Genomic DNA, 24,408 nt, shown 5'->3' with positions numbered 1-24,408 from the left:
TTATCTGTTCTCACTCTCCCAACACCCAGTTTGGGTGGATGTCCCCTGGTTCTGTATTGTGTGAGAGGGAAAAGAGCTTCCCTCTATCCACTTTATCCATCTCCTGAATAATTTTATACGTCTCAGGTGCCTTTTCTCTAGGCTAAAGAGCCCCAAAGTAGCCTTTCCTCATAAGGGAGGGGCCCCATCATTTTAGTTGATCTCTTCTACACCTTTTCCAGTTCCACAATGTCTTTTGAGGTGCGGCGACCAGAACTGTACGCAATACTCCAGGTGCGGTCTTATCAGCATTTTGTACAATGGCATTATAATGTTCGCTGTTTTATTTTCAATCCCGCCTACTTGGATAGGTTTGTTATTAGCTGTCTTTTTAAGGAGAAAGGTAGCGTAAAAATAATTTAAACAAATAATGTATCTCATGGTGTTGCTGAGGAGTTTAAGAAGGAAAAACTTCATTTGTTCTGTGTATTTCTTGAAGAGGTGGTGTACAAATGTTTATGTTTACTTTATCAATGTGTACTTGCTACCCATCCCGATACACTATCATGCAAGATCTACTTGGTGCCTCTACTTTTGTGTTTAGAAGCTAGCATTTCCAGTATAGGACCCTCCCATTTAGGTTTAGATCAGTGCCCAGTGTGTTTACAGTGGACCCTCTACTTATGGAATTAATCTGTATTGGAATGGTGGCTGCAGGTCAAAAAGTCTGTAGGTCGAGTCTCCATTGACCTACAATGCATTGAAAACTGATTAATGCTGCAACCGGCCATTTTGTTCCATTTTTGTTTCATTTTGGGTTTTGTTTTTTTGTTTTTTGGTCTGTAGGTCGATTCTCCGGCTGCAAGTGGAATCTAAATTTTGCAGCCAGAGAAGTCTGTAACTCGAAAAGTCTGTAAGTTGAGGGTCCACTGTACAGAGGTTCTAATGGCCATGGTGTGGTGTTTCTAAAGCTAGAGGTGGTGTTTTTATAGCACTTTCTGGATGACATCTTGAGTTGAGTTTTCTTTGCAGTGGGCTTAGGAGCTGTCCATATCTTACTGGGCTGCCACAGCTGTGGATTTATAAGCCAGCTATATACACCAAAGGAGCTAGAGCGGTTGGGAAAATAGATTTGGGTCAGTTTCACACATGCTTGACATAAGATATATGGTCAAACCTAATCACCTTTGCACAACAAATGTATAACATATATCACATTATAGACATCTCATGGCCCTGAGTGGCCAGCAGGTATAATGGCGCCATGTTAAGATACTGTAGACTAGTGGTCCCCAACCTTTTAAACACCAGGACCCGGTTTAGTTGAAGATCGTTCTCCCAAAGACTGGTGAGAATGGTGGCAGTGCGCGTGGGTGCATTAGTCTGTGTGTGCATGTGAGGGTGGGCGTGCAAGGGCATGCCTACGTGTGGGTGGGCTGGAGAGCGCTCACATATGCGCACATTCCTTCAGCCCTCGAAGATCTGTCTCGGCAACTCGGTCGTTCAAAGGCCACGGACCGGTCCCAGTCTGCAGCCCGGGGGTTGGGGACCCCTGCTGTAGAGTGTCAAAACTCTGCCAGTTCCTTTTGGCAAGGTCAGCTTGTAGGCCAGTGGAGTGTGGACTCTTCAAATACTGCTTTGAAAATGTTTATGGAATGGCAGCTGACCATGGTAGTCACCCTGCATGTTTTTGGGTAGAGTATGTCATGTGCAGCAGGTCCTTAGTCTCCCTGAATGTTCTAGTCAGGCCTCTTGATATGGAAACCTCCTACCCACCTTGATAAACAATGATTACATCCTGGATTAATGACCATAGATGTGGATTACACTGAAGGGTTTTGGGTTTTTTTAGGTTTCCCTCTTTCACTGTGTTGGAATGGTTGATCCTTTGGTGGGGAAACATGTTGAGTTAGCTTGTCCTGCCCTGCTGACTCAGTGGGAGAGTGAGGACTGCATTTCCCAAGCCTAAATCTGGTGATAGTTGCTGGATTCTGGATGACCTTGTTGACCTCTCGGATGCACTCCACCATGCGCTGCAGGATCTGCTCGGCCGTCAGGACCTCGTAGTGGTAATCCTCCTCCTGCTCGTGGCCCAGCCCGCCTCCTCCGCCAGAGCCCGGCCCACCTAGGCCGCTGCCTCCCAGCCTGCTGCCGCCGCCACCACCTCCGCCTCCTCCGCTGCCGGGCCCCAGGCCTCCTATCTCGCCGCCCATCAGCCCGTCGTGCTCTCTGCCCACGGGCGGCTCCAGCTCCACCTCGCCCAGGTCCAGGTTGCCGTCGTCCGGGTCATCATCGGGGTCTTAGTCGTCCTCATCCTCCTCGGTGCCGCTGTCCTCGCTGCACTCCTCGTCCTCGTTGAACTCGTAGTCGTAGCCTTCGTCCGAGTCCATGGCGGCGGTGGCGGGAGTCCGAAACGGTGGGGAGGGAGGGAAGGAGGAGGGAGGGAGGTTGGAAGTGGGAGGCCGGCCTCACCAGGCCGCCGGCCTAGGGGGGGTGGAGGGAGGGGGTGGGGGAGCTGGACTCGAAGGCTCCGGCCTGGCCACCTCCCTTGGGCGGCCCCCTCACAAACACCCGCCGCGGTGGCTGCTGCCACTGCTCCCTCAAGTCTAAATCTGACTTCCTGTAATTTGAGCCCATTATTACTGCGATGCACTCTGGGGTGATTGAGAAGAGTTCCTTCCCCTCCTCAGTATGACTGTCTTTCAAGTATTTCAAAAGTGCCATCATATCTCCCCTCAGTCATCTTTCATAAGGCTAAACATGCCCAGTTCTTTCGGTCTTTCCTCATAGGACTTGGTTTCCAGCTCCCTGATCATCCTTGTTGCCCTCCTCTGAACTTGTTCCAGTTTGTTGGCATCCTTCTTAAAATGCAATTTCCAGAACTGGATTCAGTACTCTAGATGAGTAGTTCTCAAACTTGGGTCCCCAGATGGGAGACCCAAACTTGGGACTCCAGAAATCTTGGTCAGCACAGCAAGTGGTGAAGGGGTCTGGGAACTGCAGTCCAAGAACATCTGGGGACCCCTGTTTAAGAAGCACTGCTGTAGAGGAGGCCTAACCAGTGTTGAATAGAGGGGGACTAGAACTGCACAGGATTTGGAGACTATACTTCTGTTAATGCAGCCTAAAATAGCATTGGCGTTTTTTGCAGCCACATTACACTGTTGGCTCATATTCAGCTTGTGATCTATGACAATTCCAAGATCCTTCTCACTTGTAGTATTTTGTAACCATGCATTTGGTTTCTCTCTCCACCCCCCCCCCCCCCAGGTATGGAACTGTACATTCTCCCTATTACATTTCATTGTCTTGTTTTCAGCTCAGTGCTTAAGCCATAGGTCGGGGAACAGGGTTAAATTACCCCAAATGTGGCAAAAGTGAAAATCCTGGGGGTAATGAGCAGAGTGCTACCCCCTCCCTCCCTCCCACCACCACCCTCTGCAGCCAAACCTCAAATTGTAAGCCATCTCTCCTTGTTACTTCCTTGGTTGCAGCAGGGCACTTGTAAATCCTCCGTTAGTTCAGAGATCAGAGATAAGCCTCCTTGATTGGTTGCAGCTGTGGATTAGCCCCAGGCAATCAATCAGTCAATCAGTCAATCAATCAATCAATCTGGGGCTTCTGAATGACTGCTTCCTCCGGAAATGACTGCAAAGAAGCAGCAGGAGGGAAAGAATCAAGGAGCAAGCAAGGGAAGGAGGGAAGAAAGGTGCAAGAGACTGAGTACTTCATCAAGCTTATCTAAATGTATGTAGAAAATGGAGGGAGGAAGTGGAGGGAGGGAGGAGAGGGAGGGAGGGAGGGAGGGTGGATGGATTTGTGTATGTGTGTGAGGGGGAGAGAGAGAGTGAGGGAGAGAGACTGACTCAAAACTATGAAAAAGAACAGGCAAGAAAAAGAGAAACCTTGAATTAAGGTGGGGGGAAGGGTGGCTTTTTAAGGTGCTGTCTAGGTTTATCATTGCTTTCCTTCCAAGAAGCAGGCATCTTTGAATTTCGTGGCTGCTGTCACCCTCTGCAGTGATCATGGAGCCCAAGAAAGTAATATATGTCACTGCCTCCATATCTTCCCCTTCTATTTGTCAGGAGGTGATGGGACCAGTGGCCATGATCTTAGTTGTTTTGATGTTGAGCTTCAGACCGTTTTTTTACACTCCCCTCTTTCACCCTCATTAAGAGGTTCTTTAATTCCTCCTCACTTTCTGCCATGCTTTTGTGTAATCAATGAAGCAGAAGTAGATATTTTTCTGGAACTCTCCGGCTTTCTCCATAATCCAGTGCATGTTAGCAATTTGGTCTCTAATTCTTCTGCCCCTTCAAAATCCAGCTTGTACTTGTGGGCGTTCTTGGTCCACATACTGCTGAAGCCCAATTTGTAGGATTTTGAGCATAACCTTGCTAGCGTGTGAAATGAGTGCCATTGTTCGGTAGTTGGAGCATTCTTTGGCACTGCCCTTCTTTGGGATTGGGATGTAGACTGATCTTTTCCAGTCCTCTGGCTACTGCTGAGTTTTCCATTGATGATGATAAAAAAGCATACTGGTCCTTTGATATTGGGCCGTGGCACCAGGGTGGGTGACATGGCCTTTAGCCTGGTTTGTTCCTTTTTGCACACCACACATAGAATGATTAAAGTGGTAGAGAAAGCCCCCTCCCCAATTCTGCATTAGCTGTCTCTAGCAAGCATGTCATTCCTAGCACCACTCTGGTAGCTACTGATGATGATTAAATCCTCTGTGAGCTAGCAAAAATTTAATGCAACTTGCTAGGAACGTTGGACACCTTACTACTCCCTATACCACACCATGGCTGGAATGCAATGTGCTCCAGCAAAAATAGTGCACATCTTTATCAAATTTGGTGCATCCTGCTAGTTCGGTACACAACCTGTGTAGACTCAATAATATTTTTAATTCAAATAATGTATGATTTCCTTCCTTTCGAATCAAGGGGATAATGTCGGTGTATATAAATTTTTGTGGGGGTAAAAGGTAAAAAAGTTCCCTGACCCCTGGCTTAAGCTTATCAAGATCTTGAATTTTGTTCTGTCGTCCAAGACATTCACTATTCAACCTAATTTTGTGTCATCAACAAAGTTGATAACTATTCCCTGCACACCCTCCTCAAAGTCATTAATACAAATCTTGAAGATCACTGAGCGCCGGACTGAGCCTTGTGGTACTCCTCTTGTTACCTCTTCCCAGTTTGAGAAGAAGCCATTGATAAGCACTCTTTCAGTATGATTCTGTAACTAACTGTGTATCCACCTGAGAGTTATATCCAGACCACACCTAGTTAGTTTTCTAATCAGAATATTATGGGGCACTTTGCTAAAGACAAGATACGTTAAGTCTACAGCATTCCCAAATGAGAGCAGATTAGTCTGGTGAGATATGTTTTTGACAAATCCATGTTGGCTTTTAGTTACTACTGCATTGTTTCAAGTTGCTTTCAGACTGACTGCTTTATAATTTGCTCCAGTATTTTCCCTGGGATTGATGTCAGGCGGACTAGTCTATAGTTCCCTGGTCCCTCTTTTGTGCCCTCTTTCAAAGATAGAGACAATGTTAGCCCTCCTCCAACCATCTGGCACTTCACCCATTCTCCATGATTTCAAGAAAATAATAAGCAGTGGTTCTAAAAGGTCTTCAGCCAGGTCTTCAATATCCTTGGATGCCATTCGTCCGGCCTGAGGATTTAAACTCATTTAAAGTAATAAGGTATTCCTTGACTAATTGTTTATCAATCTGAAGGTCCTTATCTCCATCCTTTGTACTTCATTTTTGCCTGGTGGTCATAGACGGTCTTGGGTAAAGACTGAGCTAAAGTAGGAATCAAGTACTTCTGCCTTTTCTTTGTCATCTGTTATCATTTTTCCATCCCCATTGAATAGCCAAGCCACTGTTTTTTCTGTCTTTTGCTATGCACATACCTGAAGAATGCTTTGTTGTTGTTGCTTGCTCTTGCTAACCTTGGCTCATTCTCAGCTTTTGCCTTCCTAACGCCATCCCTGCAGTACTTTGCTACTCTCATCAGTCGAAAGACACAAAACAGTACCAAGCGGCTCCCACCCCCTTGGTGAGGAGGGTGTTGACCCCATACAGCCCTGTCCTCTCAGCCAGGCTGCAGGAACCAAAGGCAGGGGCCGCTTGTGTGGGGTAGCCTGCTTCCCTCCTCCCTCTCAGACCTTTGGTACTGAAGAGAATAAGAAGGGGTTGGGACCAGTGAAGTTCCTGACATTGCAACAGCCATCTCAGTCTACTGGCCCCATGTCTCCCCATTTCCGATTGTGAAACACCTCTAAACCCACCTGGTAATCCACTTTCTGCCGCCCCTTCAAGAATCCCAACACAAGACTCACTAGCTTCGCTTTGAGCTAGAGTGACCCAGGTGTTCTTGGACTACAACTTCAAGAAACTCTACCCAGCATAGCTGGTAGTGAAGCCTTCTGGGAATTGCAGTCCAAGAACACCTGGGTTATCCAAGATTGGTAACCACTGCCCTCAGTTAAAGATTGACAGGGCAGCTACAATTCTGACACATAGCCACAGAATGGAAAAGCAGCCCAGCCAGTCCCATCCCACAGTGTTGATCAAATGATTGTGGATGTTTGTCAAGGATATTTGCACATTTTGTCCGAATGCCAATCCATAATGTATGTATGTATGCCACCTCCCTCTGCTTCCCTAAGCCTTTTTCTGTCATCATGCAATTTTTTTTCATGTATCCTCAAATGTCCTGGTTCATACCCCTTCGGGCACACATATCCCAGGATGGGAACCAGTGCTTTTAGAGCTACCAACATTTAAAAACCAGTTAGTACATTGATCAGTGACATGTTATTTTTGTTTTTAGGACTTGTGAACTTATCTTTGATGACCAGCCTACTGATCAGTAAGTTTATTTCTTAATAAAAGAACAAAAACGGGTAAGAAGTGTGTGTAAGTTCACAGCAGCATGGCAAGAGGAAAAGCAGATATGTTTTATGTTCCTTGCAGCAAACTTACATATTGTTTTAAAACAAGGCATGAAAAGCGTTTTTCCCCAGGCAAGGGAAAACTTTGGCTTATGTCAGTGCTGTATGAGAGAGTGGTGTAACCACACTCTGCTTTAGGGGCTGGTCATGCCTACTGCTGACATGAACCTTATGGGAGGCAGTTTGACTCCTGTGATTTTAAAAAAAAAGGCTTATACAACAAAAAGCACTTTGGTCTATGATCCTAAACCCATTGGGATTTGTCCTGTAATACAGATGTCCAGATAACTGAAATTAAGGTTTTTGATATGTATTTATTTATATTTATTTATTTATTTTATTTATATCCCGCCTATTTAGTCAGCTCAGGACCACTCTAGGCGGCCTCTAGGTATAGACTTCGCAGTTTCAGGACATAGTAAAGGCAGGTAATGCAGAGCCTTTTGAATTTTGGCGGATGCATTAAGAAGCATAGCTATAGATACAGTGGTGCCTCGCTTAGCGATCGCTCCGTTTTACGGCGGAATCGCTTTGCGATGCTGTTTTTGCGATCGCAAAAGCGATCGCTTTGCGATGGCCCCTATGGGGAAAATTCGCTTTGCGATGATCGCGCAGAAGTGATCATCGCAAAGCCCCCATTTTCGCACAGCTTATCAGCGGTTCCAAAATGGCCGCTGGAAAAACAAAATGGCGACCGCTGTTTTGCCTCGCTTTAGAGGCACCCAAAATGGCCACCGCAATGGAGGATCTTCGCATAAGGTTAGTTTTTAAGCCCATAGGAACGCATTAAACACATTTTAATGCGTTTCTATGGGCTTTTAAAAATCGCTTAGCGACAAAATCCCTTAGCGACGTTTTTCCTGGAATGGATTAACGTCGCTAAGCGAGGCACCACTGTAAATGCGTGTGGCACAAGACCAGATAGTTTGTTACAGGAACTGCAAGATTTTCCTCCAGAACACAGAGTTCTAACTCCTGTCCTCTGAAGATGCTGGCCACAGAGACTGGTGAAACGTTAGGAAGAAAAAACCCCAGAGCATGGCCAAACAGCCCGAAAAACCTACAACAACCATCAGATCCTGGCTGTGAAAACCTTCAAGAATACATATTCCTTCTAGCTTAGATTGGTCTGCATTGATTACTGATCTGACTCCTAATTCATTCATGTTGCTTTCTCCTTTGGGGGACAGGTTTACGTTTCATCTATACAAAGTACTTAAAAGCACAGCAATAATTTTATCTTCATTTAGGCAATCAGTAATATTTATTTTATCTATTTATTGAATTTGTACCTGGACCATCTGGCAACCAGGCCACTCTGGGTAGCTAACAACAGTATAAACAGCAATATTAAAACATGATAAAAATAACTAAATTAATACAAACCAAATAGGGTAAATTAAAAAAGACTGCAATAAAGGTGGTAAAAAGTGATGGAGAGGATGACAAAAAGGATGGTAAAAGGGATGCCAAGATTTTAATGCTCTAGGAAAGCCTGATGGAAGAGCTACATCTTCAATGCTCGTTTTAAACCCATCTAGAGAGGGTGCTAGGCGGATCTCAATGGGCAGGTTGTTCCATAGGTGGGGGGGGGGGCGACCACCGAAAAGGCCCAGTTTCTTTTTCTTTCCCTCTGGGCCTCCTTTGGGGTCAAGGTCCTCAACCGCCCTGCCTGTGAGGAATAGGTATTATGGACATTCCTCACAGGGAGCTGGCATTCTGATATATAACTACATTTTCATATTAAAACTTACTGCCATAGAAGAAATTGAACCACTAGTATTATCTTTGTCAGGATATGTTTACAATGGTTTTAAAGGAGCAAATGCCGAAATTTTACTATTGCATTTTAATTTTCCATTTGTAGAACATGTGTGGACCTAACACCCCCATTAGTTCTAAAGCTATGCTGGACCATGTTTCTTTTGGCAAAAGGTTAGTAGTAAAGGGTGGTATGCTTAAGTTGTAGCCACTTCATTCAAAACAATATTCATAGGCTGCATCATTTGTGTGTTTTCAATTTCAAATACCTCAGATATTAAATACACCCTGGAACTAGAATCTTTATTAATATCTTGGAATCAGAGGGGATATTCACCTGTTATTTCTTATTAAGGAAAAAGAGTGAGTGATAGTTACTAACCACTTAGCCACCTTACCCTGATTGTCTTGGTGTGGGTGAAATACAGGAAGGCCAAATGTTCTGATAGCTTGGGGAATCTTCCTGTCCAGCACACTTCCCAAAACCATAGCCTCAATTTGATTAAGCAGTCCTTCCAGGGAGTCAGCAAAAATCCTCAAGGTTAAGCAGTTTGATTCTTGACACCAACCCTGCAAAGTAGGAATACCAACATAATACACAGGCTTCTGGTAAGTAGTCAAAGCAAGACCTGGTTTAAAGTACCACAAACGCTCTTAATCTAAGAGAATGAGCAACTGTGAAAATTTTATATTTTATTAAAGGTGGTAAAAGTCAAAAAGAGCAAAACTGCAGAAATGGTTTCTACAGTCACAGAAACAGGAGAAAAAAAGCAATTGAAAGGTCAAAGCAAGAACAATTACAGCGCAAACCCACAAGAAAACTAGCTGACCTGTTTTAATATTTAAGCCCTAGCACACTCTCAGAGTATAAATAAAATTTGTGTCTAATAGTAGGGTAGCAAATGAGCATGGCATTCTCCTAAGAAATAACTAAGCCGAATCAAGTAATTTCTATCACCATTTTAATACCCAAATTTCCAAGTTCCAGAAGATCTGCCAATCAGGAGTCAAGTTCCCCCAGACTTTCACAAAGAGAATAATTCCCTCTCTCCTCACTCAGATGAAGCCAGCTAATTCGTTCAGTACCAAGGAGTGAGCTCAGCTCCTAAAACTCTTTTTCATTGTGATAAGCCATATGTTTCTGCCTTCCAAATACCTGTGGGCATTATCCCCCTTCTCTCTGTCAGCTGGTCTCAGGCACTGATTACAAAGCAAGATTTTTCAGAAGAGCATTAGAGTCCATGATCCCTCATTTTCCAAATCTCTTGACATACTGTAAGGATTTCTGCAGCAATTTAGCAGAAAGAAAGAAGAAAATATTACATATTTGTACAACTGAAATGTTTTGAATAATAATATTTCTTTATTTCTGAGAAACTCTGTTTTCCCTTGGTTATACCTCACACTTGCTAAGCTAAAACATTTGTTTCCAAGATAAATCTAATGATGTTTATATACCCAGAGGGAGCAATTTAAGTGGAATGGATGAGAGCTTAGTGTGAGTATAGCCCAAAAACCAATGAGTGCTGTGCCATGAATGCTACACAGTGAATGCTACTGGCGATAGTGTAAGCAGCTTTCTTCATTTTGTGAGGGGATATGTTGCATAGACAGTCACACAGCCAATGCATAAGTGTGCATGTGAGGGGCACTTAACAAAATGGAGAAAACACTGCTTGCATGATTGCCATTTTCTACATGGTAAATCCAATAGTGTACCGCCCCTGTTGGTTACAAGGTGAGAATGTTTGAACATATAGCATAACAAGTAGCATTTTACTTCAAAGTCTCATTGATTATACAATTTACTGACTACTAAACATTTGTAATACTGCAATCTTCATTCTGTAAAAGGTTAAACCTGTGAAGAATGATTGATTTGCTTTCAATGTAATTTGCCAAGAAGTCTTAAGATATTAAATGTTTTTTAGCAAAACTTTCTTAAAGAATGAAATATAAATGTCTTCCCTATTATATGAAGAGTTATTCAGCCAAAAAAATAATTTCTTATTTAATGCTTTCAGGAAAAATTCTGCAGATGGAAGACGATTTGGTTATCTCCTTCCAGTTGCTATTATGTGTTCTTGACTATTTTATCATACAGTTGCCTCCTCCAGTACTTAAGGAACCATACAGTAAGGATCTAACATTTTAAAAAATAATGTGATTGTGTAGAAAAGTTGTGTAGATTCATCATAGTATAATTAAACATTTCTTATTCCTCCCCAATTCTGCAAAGTTCCAAAGCTCTTTCTACCTGGGGAAGACTTTGGAGGCCTTGATTCGGAGTTGGGCGGGAGGTCTTTAATGTCTAAAAATTGCTGATGCCATTCAGGTTCATTTCGCTGAGAGAGTTTGAGCCAATAAATCTAACTGTACTCTAGATAAGTTTGTATTTTCTGTCCTGCATTTCTCAAAGTGTTTTTATTTATTTATTTATTTATTTATTTATTTATTTATTCATTCATTCATTCATTCATTCATTCATTCATTCATTCATTCATTCATTTATTTAACCCACTCTACCCAAAGGTCTCTGGGTGGTTTACAACAATTAAAATACAATAAAAAGATAAAACAATTAAAATACAATTAAAATAGATACTCTAAAATTGCCACCAGGACGCACAGTTGATATTATTTCAATTAAAAGCCTTCTGGAACAGGACGGTTTTAACCTGGTGCCGAAATGTCATCAGCATCAGCGCCAGACAAATCTCAGTCAGGAGGGCATTCCATAGTCTGGGGGCAGCTGCCAAAAAGGCCCTTTGTCTACAAGCCATCCCTCTTACCTCCTTGAGGGACGGCTCTTTTAAAAGGGCCCCCTGGCTAGATCTTAACTGCCAGGTAGGTTTATATGGAAGGAGGCAGTCCTTCAGGTATCCAGGGCCCAAGCCATTTAGGGCTTTATATGTCAAAACAAGCACTTTGAATTGGGCCCGGGAAGCAACTGGTAACCAATGTAATTTAATCAGAATCAGCTTGATATGTCCCCTAGCAGCCCCACCACTCACCAGCTGTGCAGCTCGATTCTGGACCAGTTGCATCACCGGACCATCTTCAAAGGCAGCCCCACGTAGAGCGCTTTTCAATCATCTATACGAGATGTTACCAGTGCGTGTGTAACTGTCATGAGACTCCGCTCATCCAGGTAGGGCTGTAGCTGGTACAATTTCTGCAGCTGAAGGAAGGCGCCCCTGGCCACTGAGTCCACCTGGGCTTCCAGAGTTAGACTGGGGTCCGGGAGCACCCCCAGGTTGCAGACCCTGCCCCTTAGGGGGAGTGTAACCCCATTCAGGGCAGGGGAAATGGCCCTCCAACCTGTCTGGTGAAGCACCTAATAACAGCACTCTGGATTAATTTCCATTTTACTGAAAATCATGTTAACTTTTTGGACTCCCAGAATCCCATAGCCAACATGCATACTTTATAACAGCGGTCCCCAACCTTTTTGGGACCGCGGACCGGCTGAGCCTTTGAGGAAGGCAGGGTACCCCTCCTCGCTTGCGCACACTCGGGTGCATGCACGAACCGGTGGGGGAGCACGCACACGCCCGCTGGCATGATCGCTCCCTCACCCCTTCATGCATGTGCAGGAGCGCCTGCATGCCCACCCACCCCTTTGCGCGGGCACTAGAGCGCATGCATGCGCAAAGCAGCTGTGGGGAAGGGAATGCGTGCAGGTTGGGGGTGGGGCAGGAGGTCTGTTTCTGTGGCCCGGTCCAGCTCAGGGCACAGACTGGCATCGGGCCAGTCGACCTCTGCTTTATAAGATTCTGGGAGTTATAGGACCAAAAATAAAAAAGTTTCCAATCTGTAAATTTAAAGAGTCTTTAAAGAGAACTTGAAAAGGCTCCTAAATTGACATAACTTTAATTGAGTTGCTTTTACTGTGCAAGAATGACTGCATAGGGTTGCTGCATAGATAAAACATGCAACCTTGAATACTATTTGTATTGGGAAAGTCACAGCAGCATTTTATTGTTATTGAATAATGTTTTTACTGCCCTTGTCTATTTTTAAGCACTTGAAAATGACAAGATTGATTCTCTCTCCACACAAGACCTTTGTCCATTTCTCCTATATGTCTCCTATATGTCTCTGAAATCTACATCACAAATTGGAGGCTGAAGTGGAAAGTAACTATCCAATACTGAAAGTGTTGATACAGTAGTATTTTCTCTTACAGCAAAAAAGGATTATGTGGAAAAAATACTTTTACTGTGCTAGCCGTATTTATGGAAGCTTGGGTGTATGTTAGGATTTGGGTTTAAAAATGACTGGTTATCCAATTGATGATGTACTGCAGCTCCCATCATCCCTGCCTATTTGTCAAGATGGCTGGGGTTGTTTGGATCTGAGATTCCAATAGTATCTGTACATTCATCGTTTCCCTACCTTGATTTAAGGCATCCCAGAGGGATAAAGGGTTCTTCTTCATGGTCTCTGTGAATGCACACTAATGGGTTAATCCGCGCTTGTGTGGAAGAGCCTCAGAACTTTCTAGCTTGAGCACATGGTGCCGAGACCTCTCCCATGCCGGCTATAACTCTGCCCCCAGCATCGAGTGCCTCAATTCCTTTCGACTGCCGCTGCAGCAGCTTCGTTAAGAACTTCGTGTTTGAATACTAAAATGAAAACTTACCTTCCCCTTCTCTTTGACCTCCCTGGCTTGTTTCTGGATCATTGACCTTTCTTCAGTGATTGTGAGTGACCTGCAATAAGAAAACAAACAGATAATTGTAAATTAGCGTTAATTAGAGGTTTATGGCCTCTCCAGGCCTCTTCAAGAGGTGCGAGGTCTGTTCAAACAAGATTCCTCTTTCTGACGAGCATCCCCGTTGTTTATTCTGCCTGGGGGAGGAACACCAACCAGCGTTGTGTACCTTTTGTAAAAACTTTACAAAGCTGGCTTTGAAGCTGCACTTACAACGCCTGAAGTCTTTTCTCTGGGAAAAGTCTCTTTTGCCTTCCCAAGGGCTGGTGATGGATTCGCCCAAGGCTTCCCAGCCTTCTCCAGCAACTTCGCCTGAGGCGGGAAAGGGGGAAAGCCACTTCCAAAACTAAGACCACCCTCAGGCTTGAGGGCAGCGGCAGCAGCATCCACCGCTTTGCAATCTTCATCTCCAGGCTCAAAGAAGAAGAGAAAGGTGTCTAAGGCTGCAAAGGCTGCAGAGAGTTTGGCACCAAGGCCGGAGGTATCCCAGCAACATACGGTAGCCCTAGCTTTGCCCTTGGGAGAAAAAGAGGGGCCCCTGCAGCTCCCACCGCCATCCCCATCTGTCAGTGATATTCTTGACCTCTTTGGAGTTTGTTGAACTGGCGCAGAACAGCCCTCATTCATCAATGGGCTCATTCACACAGCAGCCTGCGACTTCACCGCAGCTGCTGACCCCGGCGGAGGCTCCTAAGAAAAGGACCCATAAGACCTGACACCTGGAGCTGACCAAGTGGAGGTTTTCCTGCTTGTTGAGGCCACTGGCATTACGTTGACTACCCGGGGTCGTATCAGGCAGACGAGTTCAAGCTGGACCCATCCTTTTCTCCAGCACCCTATCATACCAACCCATATTTTCGGTATCGGCGCTATGAGCCCTATCCACAACCCTTTCTGCCACTGCTTCCTCCACATTATATACTTGGTGTTGCTTTGAGCCACAAGCCGAGGAAGGCTATATTCCTCCTTCTCCATCTCGGAAAAGAGGTGCTCCCTCGGGCTCGGCCACTGCAGTGGGGGCAAAGTGTCCTCATGTAACATCGGACCCGCAGTTAGCCCGATCAACATGCTTCATCCCTGCGGCTGACCTTGAGGCTGATCTCAATTGAGCTCACGCCGAGGAAGGCTTCTCTCCAAATCAACAGGAAGACTTGCCTTATTCTGACTCGGATTCACATTGATCAGTGGGGGAGGAAGAATCTCCAACCAATCTTCCTACACCAATATCGGATGTCACAGACAGTCATCCTCCATTGCCATCAGAGGATTATTCTTCGTATTCCCAACTGATTCATAGGATTGCGAAGTTCCTTGAACTTGAAGTTGAGATACCTGCATCAAAAAGGACAGATAAGGTATTTGAAGACATTGCACCTGTTCGTCTTGGTTTCACCCCTTCCTTTTTTGATCTAATGAAGGATGCTTGGGCTAAGCCCTCTACTTCTTATCAGATTCCAAGGAGGATCGAAAAATTATATAAGCTTTATGGGACTGAGGCCAATTGCCTCTTGAAGCACCCTCTTCTGAACTCGTTTGCGATAGACAGCACATAGAACAGAGCTCAGAATCGTTGAGTCACTTCTCTTCCAATAAGGAAGATCATAAACTGGACATTTTTGGCCGATGAATTTATTCTCTGGCCTCCCTTGTCCTTCATGTAGCCAATTATTCTGCAGCCATGGGTGCTTATCATCGCACTGCCCATTTTGCAGGCGGCTCCTGAGAAGGTTCGTAGCCAGGGCCTCTCATATCACCAGGAGGCCATGGGGCTTGCACGGCACGAGTGCATTGCTGCCCATCATGCCTTGGAAGCAGCTTCCAAACAATTGGCCACTGCCATCTCTTTGCGGCAACATGCTTGGCTAAGATCTGCCAACATATCAGAAGATGCCAGGGTACGGATTGAGGACCTGACGTTTGATGGAGTAGGAGTTTTTGATCAGAGAACTGTTGATATTCTTGATAACCTGCTCAAGCTCCAGAAGACGGCAGGATTGTTTGCGGCGCAACAACCTTGCTTGAGGGGTACCTAGAGGTGCTCTTACCAGATCTTGAGAATATTGTATATTAAGAAAGTGAATTTTGTTGTATGTGTATATACTTACAATGACAATAAATTATTATTATTATTATTATTATTATTATTATTATTATTATTATTATTATTATTATTATTATTATTATTATTATTATTATTATTATTATTATTATTATGATAGCCATATTATATACTAAAATACGTACATGAATGGTTTGAATGTTTGAAAGATGTCTGGAATTTGGGGGGACAACTGGGAAGAAACTGAGGTGTAAAAATCAAATAATTGTAAGCAAATCATGTAACACGATGTTTAACAAGCACAAATCAAATGTAGATAGAGTGAAAAACTAATAATTTTTTTTAAAAAAAGAGAGAGGTGGTAACAGTGGAGGCCAGGGGAGCCCACTTGCAGCCTTCTAGATGTTGTTGGGTTGCAACTCCCATTAACCATGAGAGGTGATGAGAATAACATCTGGAGGGCTGTACCAGCATCTGTCTTTTGAAAAGGAATCTAGACATAAAGGATAAAAGTGTCTTGAGGGGAAAAAATCTTCTGAGGATTCTGCATTGTACAAGTCACATCTTAATACAGTGGTGCCTCGCTTAACGAGCGCCCCATTTAACGATGAATCCGCATAGCGATGGAGTTTTTGCGATCACAAAAGCAATCGCATTGCGATGTTTTAAATGGGGGGAAATCGCTTTGTGATGATCGTGGGGAAGCGCTTCCCCACGATCATCCCAAAGGCCCCCCTGAAAGAGAGCCCCGAAGCACAGCTGATGGGCAGGTGTTTGCAAAGATCGTGGGAAGCCAGCTTCGCAAACCCCCACCAACTTCGGCACTCTCTCTCTCTCTCTCTCTCCCCTCGCAAGTCCAGCCTGGACAGGGAGACTCAGTCACCCTGGCCGTGGCGGTGCGGTGCCTCAGTCTCCCTGCCCAGGCTGGACCTGCAAGGAGAGAGAGAGAGAGAGAGAGAGAGAGCGGGGTTTGCGAAGCTGGCTTCCCTCCGATCTTTGCAAACACCCACCCATCAGCTGTGCTTCGGGCTGGCTCTCTCTCCCCTGGGGAAAGAAAGCCAGCCTGAAGCACAGCTGATGGGCGGGGGGTTTGCAAAGATCGTGGGGAAGCCAGCTTTGCAAAACCCCGCTGACTTCGGCGTGCACTCTCTCTCTCCTCCCCCTCGCAACTCCAGCCTGGGCAGGGAGACTCAGTCACCCTGGACCTGGCGGTGCGGTGCCTCAGTCTCCCTGCCCAGGCTGGACCTGCAAGGGGTGGAGAGAGAGAGAGAGAGAGAGCGCCGAAGCACAGCTGATTGGCGGTTCCAAAATGGCCGCCCGCTGTGTTGCCTCGCTTTAGAGGCACCGAAAATGGTGGCGGGATGGAGGATTTTCGCTTAAAGGTGAGTTTTTTCCCCATAGGAATGCATTAAACGTGTTTTAATGCGTTCCTATGGGGTTTTTTGCCCCGCATAGCGACGAATCTGTATAGCGACAATTTTTTCGGAACGGATTATTGTTGCTATGCGGGGTACCATTGTATTGATATTTAATCATTTCCTTTCCAAATTGCTAAACAAATCATTGCTTTTCCTTTTGTGTGCTTAAAATTCTGCTTCTTAAATTTTAGATTTTGTTTTTAGGTGATGTTGTATAATGGGCAAATTGTTTTACTTTCTTATCAGAATCTCTGAATGTGGGATCTGGTGATGGGTCAGTTCGAACATGTAGACGAGGTCAGAACAGGAACATACATACAACAAAAGCAGATGCAGAGATAAAAGTTATTGAAGAACTTTGTAAAGAACACGATTGTAATTTGGATGAGGTAAGATCAATTTTGGGCTTTTAAAATATTTTTCTCATTTTTTTGAAATATTGTTGATTGTCTTTTAACCGTAAAATCCCACGAGAGCTTTGTCTATAGGATGTCCTTGGATCCTTGCCCTCATGTCTTTTCCACTTTATTGCCAATAGTGTTCAGTCCCTCTTCTGCTGGAGGGACTTTCTTTGTCCCAGTGAAGCTATCACATTCTGCTTGGTGTAGCTGTAAGTTTCCGGGGATATTTTTTGCAGCAGTGAGTATGCTTAGATGGATTGCTCATCTCATCCTCTCTAAAAGCCAGGAATAAGCATGCTAGCTTTGAATATACAGTGGTGCCTCGCTTAACGAATGCTCCAGCGATGGCCCCTATGGCGATTTTTCGCTTTGCGATATTCGCTAAGCGATTCACTTAGCAAATATCGCATAACGAAGCAGGGGAGAACAGCTGATCGGCGGTTCCAAAATGGCCACCGGAAGGTCCGCGCCACATTTTCGCGCCCTGCCCTCGCTTACCGAGGGCGCGAAAATGGCGGCGCTATGGCAGAACCTCGCATAGCGGTGAGTTTTCAAGCCATAGGAACGCATTGAATGAAGTTCAATGCGTTTCTATGGCTTTTTTATTTCTGCACAGCGATGTTTCGCTATAGCGAAGGTTAATCTGGAACGGATTAACCTCGCTATGCGAGGCACCACTGTACTTCCTATTCAAGGAGAAAACCTCTTTCAGATTCCTTCCTTCCTAATTCTGAGGCAGGTTCCTTAAAATATTCATTGATATTTTCCTTTCTTCAAGAAAAGGAAAGCAATCATTTGTTTTAATGAAAGGCAGTGCAGTGGTAGCAGTGCAACTACCCTGTTTTCCTGAAAATATGACCTAACCTGAAAATAAGCCCTAGTATGGTTTTTCACGATGTTCGTAATATAAGCCCTACCCTAAAAATAAGCCCCAGTTAAGTGAAACCCTGGCCTCCACTGTTGTGCAGCAACCAGAAGAAGATGACATGACTGTATTTGAATAAATGTAGACTATTGTGCATGAAAAAAATAAAACATCCCATGAAAATAAGCCTGAATGTGTTTTTTGGAGCAAAAATTGATATAAGACCCTGTCTTATTTTCGGGGAAACACAGTATAATGCTTAGTTTCCTGTGAAATCAAAACAGCCCATGGTCAGCTCTCACAGCACAGTAGCAAGAAAGCCCAGAGGAGGAAGACAGGCCAGAGGACAAGTGTTCTAGAGGTTAAATTCACCTATGTGGGTAACTCCCATATTTGTGCAGGCAGACAGCTGTTCTAGGAACAAAGTCCTTCCAAGTGGATGTAGCTTCCTACTTGACATGGGACTCTCTTGTTTTCCCTTGCCTGGCCAGAAAAAAGTTTCTTGCACCAAATGGGGCACAGAAATAATTTGAGGCATCAACCAGATGATAGATGTTATATTCCTAGTTACTGTTTCTAAGTCATAATTTTTAGTTTCATGGTTCTGAACCTACTACTGTATTTGTCAGGGACAGCTCCTTGTTTTGTCTATTCTGTAGTGACCCCTTCTGAAACCAGATGTAGGTTGCTTATCCACTTAGGAGGATGTGTAATCTATGTACAGTGGTGCCTCACTTAACGACGATAATCCGTTCCAGGAAAAACATCGTAAAGGGAAAAAAACCCATTGAAACGCATTGAAACCTGTTCAATGCGTTCCAGTGGGGTAAAAACTCACAGTCCAAGGAAGATCCTCCATACGGCAGCCATTTTTGCTGCCTGTATAGCGAGGAATCTGTCCCTAAACACAGCGGGGTGCCATTTTAATTACCCGGTGGCCATTTTGAAACTGCCGATCAGCTGTTAGAAAAATGTCATTTTGCGAAGAATCAGTTCTCGAAGCAGGGAACTAATCGCAAAGCGAAATTCCCCCATTTAGACCAACGTTTTGCAATCGCAGTTGCGATCGCAAAAAGATTGTCGTTAAGTGGATTCGTCGTAATGCGGGGCAATCGTATTGATGACGCTTGACGATGACTCCACTTGACGATAAAATCGCTTGATGATGAGTTTTTTGCGATCACTATTGCGATCGCAAAATGATGGTTCCTATGGGTTTTTTTTTCGCTTTAGGTTGATTAGCCGCCTAGAGTGGTCATAACAACCAGATAGGCGGGATATAAATAGAATAAATAAATAAAATAAAATTAGGTCCCTGCTTCGCGAACCGTTTGTTTGCAAAACAATGTTTTTTCCGGCTCCGCAAAATGGCTTCCCTCCCTTCACAAAATAGCTGTTTTCCGGACCCCTGCTTCGGAAGACAGTGATTTTAAACAGCTTATCAGGGGTTCTCTATGGGTGATATTCGCTGGACGATGAGGTATTTCCCCATTGGAACGCATTGACTGGTTTTCAATACATTCCATTGTTTTTTTTTCACTTGATGACGATTTCGCTTAACAGCAATTTTCCTGGAACAGATTATCGTTGTCAAGCGGAGCACCACTGTAATCCTCAGGTGTAATCTGCACATTCCTGTTGTTGGAGCAAGTGAGAGGAGCAACCTGTCCTAGAATGCCTTCATCTGATGCAGAAAATAAATATGCTATAGTAATAAATGTATCATGGGAACCTCAGTGTTCCTTTTTCTTTCCTTGGACTTTTTGATCCCAGCATTTGGTTTGTCACCTACTGACATTTCAATCACTAAATACACATGGCAGGAAGACAAGTGACAGCCAGCCTTAGTTTATTAATCATTTATTAAAATGCCACCTGATCTATATATTCCTTTTTGTTAGTGACAGAATGGTTGAAATCCACTAGTAAGTTGAAACTAGAGTAGGCTCATTGAATCAGTGGAATTTACATAGGTCTTGTCTCACTAAATCTCTGGTAATTTAATGAGCATAGTCTAGTTGTGACTTATTGCTGAATTTCAGCCAATAAAGCAAACCGCTGATCACTAAATTTGCTCTTTCCTCATTTCATTTCTATGTAGTGGGTTCACTGCTCTTGAATGGCCTTTGACTATCCAAAGCTAAAACAAAGGAAGACACTTTATGAGCAGCTGTTCCTAATGTTTTCTCTATTTGTGTTTTATCGGCCTGCCGGTTATGCAAGCAGGGAAGTTCAGCCTAAAAATGTTTGTAGTCATTTTAAGCTAAACCTAATATTTGGTGCTGGGGAACCATTCTGCCTTGTGTAGGGCCATTTTTCTAGTGGTAGTGGTAGGCTTGTTGTTTAGTCGTTAAGTCATGTCCGACTTTTCGTGACCCTATGGACCAGAGTACGCGAGGACCTCCTGTCTTCCACTGCCTCCCAGAGGTTGGTCAAATTCATGTTGGTAGCTTCGATGACACTGTCCAACCATCTCGTGCTCTGTCGTCCCCTTCTCCTCTTGCATCAGACTTTCCCAACATCAGGGTCTTTTTCAGGGAGTTTTCTCTTCTCAAGAGATGGCCAAAGTATTGGAGCCACAGCTTCAGGATCCTCCCTTCCAATGAGCACTCAGGCTTGATTTCCTTCAGAATGGATAGGTTTGTTCTCCTTGCAGTCCAGGGGACTCTCAAGAGCCTCCTCCAGCACCACAGTTCAAAAGCATCCATTCTTTAGCAGTCAGCCTTCTTTGTGGTACAGCTCTCACTTCCATACAGCTATTGGAAAAACCATAGGTTTGACTATGCGGACCTTTGTCGGCAAGTTGATGTCTCTGCTTTTTAAAATGCTGTTGAGGTTTGTCATTGCTTTCCTCCCAAGAAGCAGGAATCTTTTAATTTTGTGGCTGTTGTCGCCATATGTCACCATCTGCAGTGATGATGGAGCCCAAGAAGGTAAAATCTGCCACTGCCCCCATATCTTCCCCTTCTGTTTGCCAGGAGGTGATGGGACCAGTGGCCATGATCTTAGTTTTTTTTTCATGTTGAGCTTCAGACCATTTTTTGTGCTCTCCTCTTTCAACCTCATTAAAGGGTTCTTTAATTCCTTCTCACTTTCTGCCATCAGAGTGGTATCATCTGCATATCTGAGGTTGCTGATATTTCTTCCGGCAATTTTAATTCCGGGTTGGGATTCATCCAGTACAGCCTTTCTCATGATGTATTCTGCATATAAGTTAAATAAGCAGGGAGACAATATACAGCCTTGTTGTACTCCTTTCCCAATCTTGAACCAATCAGTTGTTCCATATCCAGTTCTAACTGTTGCTTCCTGTCCCACGTATAGATTGCTCAGGAGATAGATAAAGGGGTCAGGCACTCCCATTTCTTTAAGAATTTGCCATAGTTTGCTGTAGTCCACACAGTCAAATACTTTTGCGTAGTCAATGAAGCAGAAGTAGATATTTTTCTGGGACTCTCTTGCTTTCTCCATAATCCAGCACATGTTAGCAATTTGGTCTCTAATTCCTCTGCCTCTTCGAAATCCAGTGTGTACTTCTGGGGGTTCTCGGTCCACATACTGCTGAAGCCTACCTTGTAGGATTTTGAGCATAACCTTGCTAGCGTGTGAAATGAGTGTAATTGTACGGTAGTTAGAGCATTCTTTGGCACTGCCATTCTTTGGGATTGGAATGTAGACTGGTCTTTTCCAAACCTCTGGCCACTGCTGGGTTTTCCAAACTTGCTGGCATATTGAATGTAGCAATAGTTCAACTGGAATGCCATCACCTGCACTGGCCTTGTTGTTAGCCAAGCTTTCTAAGGCTGACTTGACTTCACTCTCCAGGATGTCTGGCTCAAGGTTAGCAACCACATTATCTGGGTTGTCCAGGATAGCCAGGTCTTTCTGATATAATTCTTCTGTGTATTCTTGCCACCTCTTCTTGATGTCTTCTGCTTCTGTGAGGTCCATTTTTGTCCTTTTTCATGTCCATTTTTGCACAAAACGTTCCTTTAATATTTTCAGTTTTCTTGAACAGATCTCTGGTTTTTTCTGTAGCTTTCCCTATCTCTTGCATTTTGTTTCCCTTCTCTGCTATTTGTAAGTCTTTGTTGGACAGCCACTTTTCTTTCTTGCCTTTCTTTTTCTTTGGGAAATTTTTCATTGCCTCCATCCATAGTTCTTCAGCCACTCTGTCCACCAAATCGAGTTCCTTAAATCTGTTCTTCCACTGTGTATTCATAAGGGATTTGGTTTAGATTATACCTGAGTAGGCCAGTGGTTTTTCCTACTTTCTTCAGTTTAAGCTTGAGTTTTGCTCTAAGAAGCTGATGATTGGAGCCACAATCAGCTCCAGGTCTTGTTTTTGCTGATTGTCTAGAGCTTCTCCATCTTTGGCTGCAGAGAATATAATCAATCTGATTTCAGTATTGCCCATCTGGTGATGTCCATGTGTAGAGTCGTCTCTTGTGTTGTTGGAAAAGAGTGTTTGTGATGACCAGCTTGTTCTCTTGACAAAACTCTATTAGCCTTTGCCCTGCTTCGTTTTGAACTCCAAGGCTAAACTTATCCGTTGTTCCTTTTATTTCTTGACTCCCTGCTTTACCATTCCAGTTCCCTATAATGACAAGAACATCTTTCTTTGGTGTCAGTTCTAGAAGGTGTTGTAAGTCTTCATAGAATTAATTGGTCAGTTTCATTCTCCTCAGCATCGGTGGTTGGTACATAAACATGCATTACTGTGATGTTGAAAGCTTTGCCTTGGATTCGTATTGAAATCATTCTATCATTTTTGAGATTGTATCCCATTACAGCTTTTCCCACTCTTTTGTTGACTATGAGGGTTACTCCATATCTTCTACAGGATTCTTGCTCACAATAGGAAATATGGTAATCGTCTGAACTGAATTCGCCCATTGCTGTCCACTGACGCCCAGGATGTCAATGTTTATTCTTGCCATCTCCTGTTTGACCACATCCAGCTTACCAAGGTTCATAGATCTGACATTCCAGGTTCCTATGCAGTATTTTTCTTTGCAGCATTGGACTTTCCTTTCACTTCCAGGCGCATCCACAGTTGAGCGTCCTTTCAGCTATGGCCCAATCACTTCATTAGCTCTGGAGCTACTTGTACGTGTCTTCCTCAGTAGCATGTTGGGCGCCCCTCGCTCATCTTCCAGCGTCATGTCTTTTAGCCTTTTGTTTCTGTTCATGGGGTTTTCTTGGCAAAGATACTGGAGTGGCTTGCCAGTTCCTGCTCCAGGTGGATCGTGTTTAGTCGGAACTCTCCACTATGACCTGTCCGTCTTGGGTGTCCCTGCACGGCATAGCCCATAGCTTCTCTGATTTACTCAAGCCCCTTCACCACGACAAGGCAACAATCAGTGAAGGGGAGTGGTAGGCTGCAAATAAAAACAGATCTCTCTACAGTTTGCAATGTTACCATTTTATCTCTTTTCTAGGTGAAAAATATTTACTTCACTAGTTTTATTCCGTTCTTGAATTCGATAGGCATTACATCTTCCAGCAGACTCCCAGAGGTAATATTTGAATAATATTAAAATCTTTAATTTACAGGTAGTCACAGAGTGCCTTCGTTCTTTTCTACTGTATTAAAGGCAAGCTCTATTGCCTTTAATTCTTCATAAATATTTTGTTTACAGGAAATTAATAGCAGCTTAACAGCATATAAATAGGATATGTAATTGAAAGATTTGAGAGTATAGACAGGTTTAAGTGTCACATAAAAAGAACTGAGCTTGGTAACTTACTTGAATGCTTTTTTCAAGATCTTGATAAGATTGCCAGGAGAGGTGCTCTTGAGAATGCCATCATCTCTGATGTGAGAGAGATTTCTCCTGTCTTCTTCCTGCATTCTGGAATGCACTCCCATGGCAATTGCAGTCAGTTCCCAATCTCACATTGCCTACAGTAAGTGTGTGAATGCATATATACATATATATACATTGGGTCTCTATAAGTCAGTTTTGTCTGGGCAACACATAACAAGAGCAACAGATAATTAGTAATAGAGATGGAGTATTCATATTCAGATCCTTGGGGATATGAAGACGAACAGCAGCACTACAGATGCCAAGGAGGTCCATTCCCTCCCCCAGACCCAGCCGGTCCACTCACCATTTGGCATGCGGTGCTTAGCTCCGTTGTTGCCCTTGTCATGCTAATTGCAAAAAGAGCTTGGCCAGCTCTTCCCTGCCTCCCTGCACAGTCAGCCACTCATTAGTTGGGTAGGG

General features: G+C 44.0%; 1 protein-coding gene and 1 long non-coding RNA gene across 4 annotated transcripts in view; one reads left to right on the top strand and one right to left on the bottom strand.

Moving 5' to 3' along the window:
* Positions 1-24,408, top strand: part of RB1 (RB transcriptional corepressor 1) — a 96,682-nt gene that overhangs the window by 27,307 nt on the left and 44,967 nt on the right. For 2 of the 3 annotated variants that reach the window (XM_072976833.2, XM_072976839.2), the window contains 5 exons: positions 6,834-6,872; positions 8,822-8,889; positions 10,740-10,850; positions 17,156-17,298; positions 23,617-23,694. In XM_072976833.2, the coding sequence (XP_072832934.1) occupies positions 6,834-6,872; positions 8,822-8,889; positions 10,740-10,850; positions 17,156-17,298; positions 23,617-23,694 (439 nt within the window). The remainder of the gene's footprint in view (positions 1-6,833; positions 6,873-8,821; positions 8,890-10,739; positions 10,851-17,155; positions 17,299-23,616; positions 23,695-24,408) is intronic. The other variant, XM_072976835.2, reaches the window with a different exon arrangement.
* On the bottom strand, positions 9,136-9,945 carry LOC144583822 (uncharacterized). The gene is made up of 2 exons (XR_013537793.1): positions 9,872-9,945; positions 9,136-9,285 (listed from the first exon to the last, which is right to left on the bottom strand). It is a non-coding gene; the product is annotated as an uncharacterized LOC144583822 (long non-coding RNA).

This window comes from Pogona vitticeps, chromosome 1 (assembly GCF_051106095.1).
Source record: "Pogona vitticeps strain Pit_001003342236 chromosome 1, PviZW2.1, whole genome shotgun sequence".
NCBI classification, from domain to species: Eukaryota; Metazoa; Chordata; class Lepidosauria; order Squamata; family Agamidae; genus Pogona; species Pogona vitticeps.
This window is presented reverse-complemented; position numbering and strand designations above follow the sequence as displayed.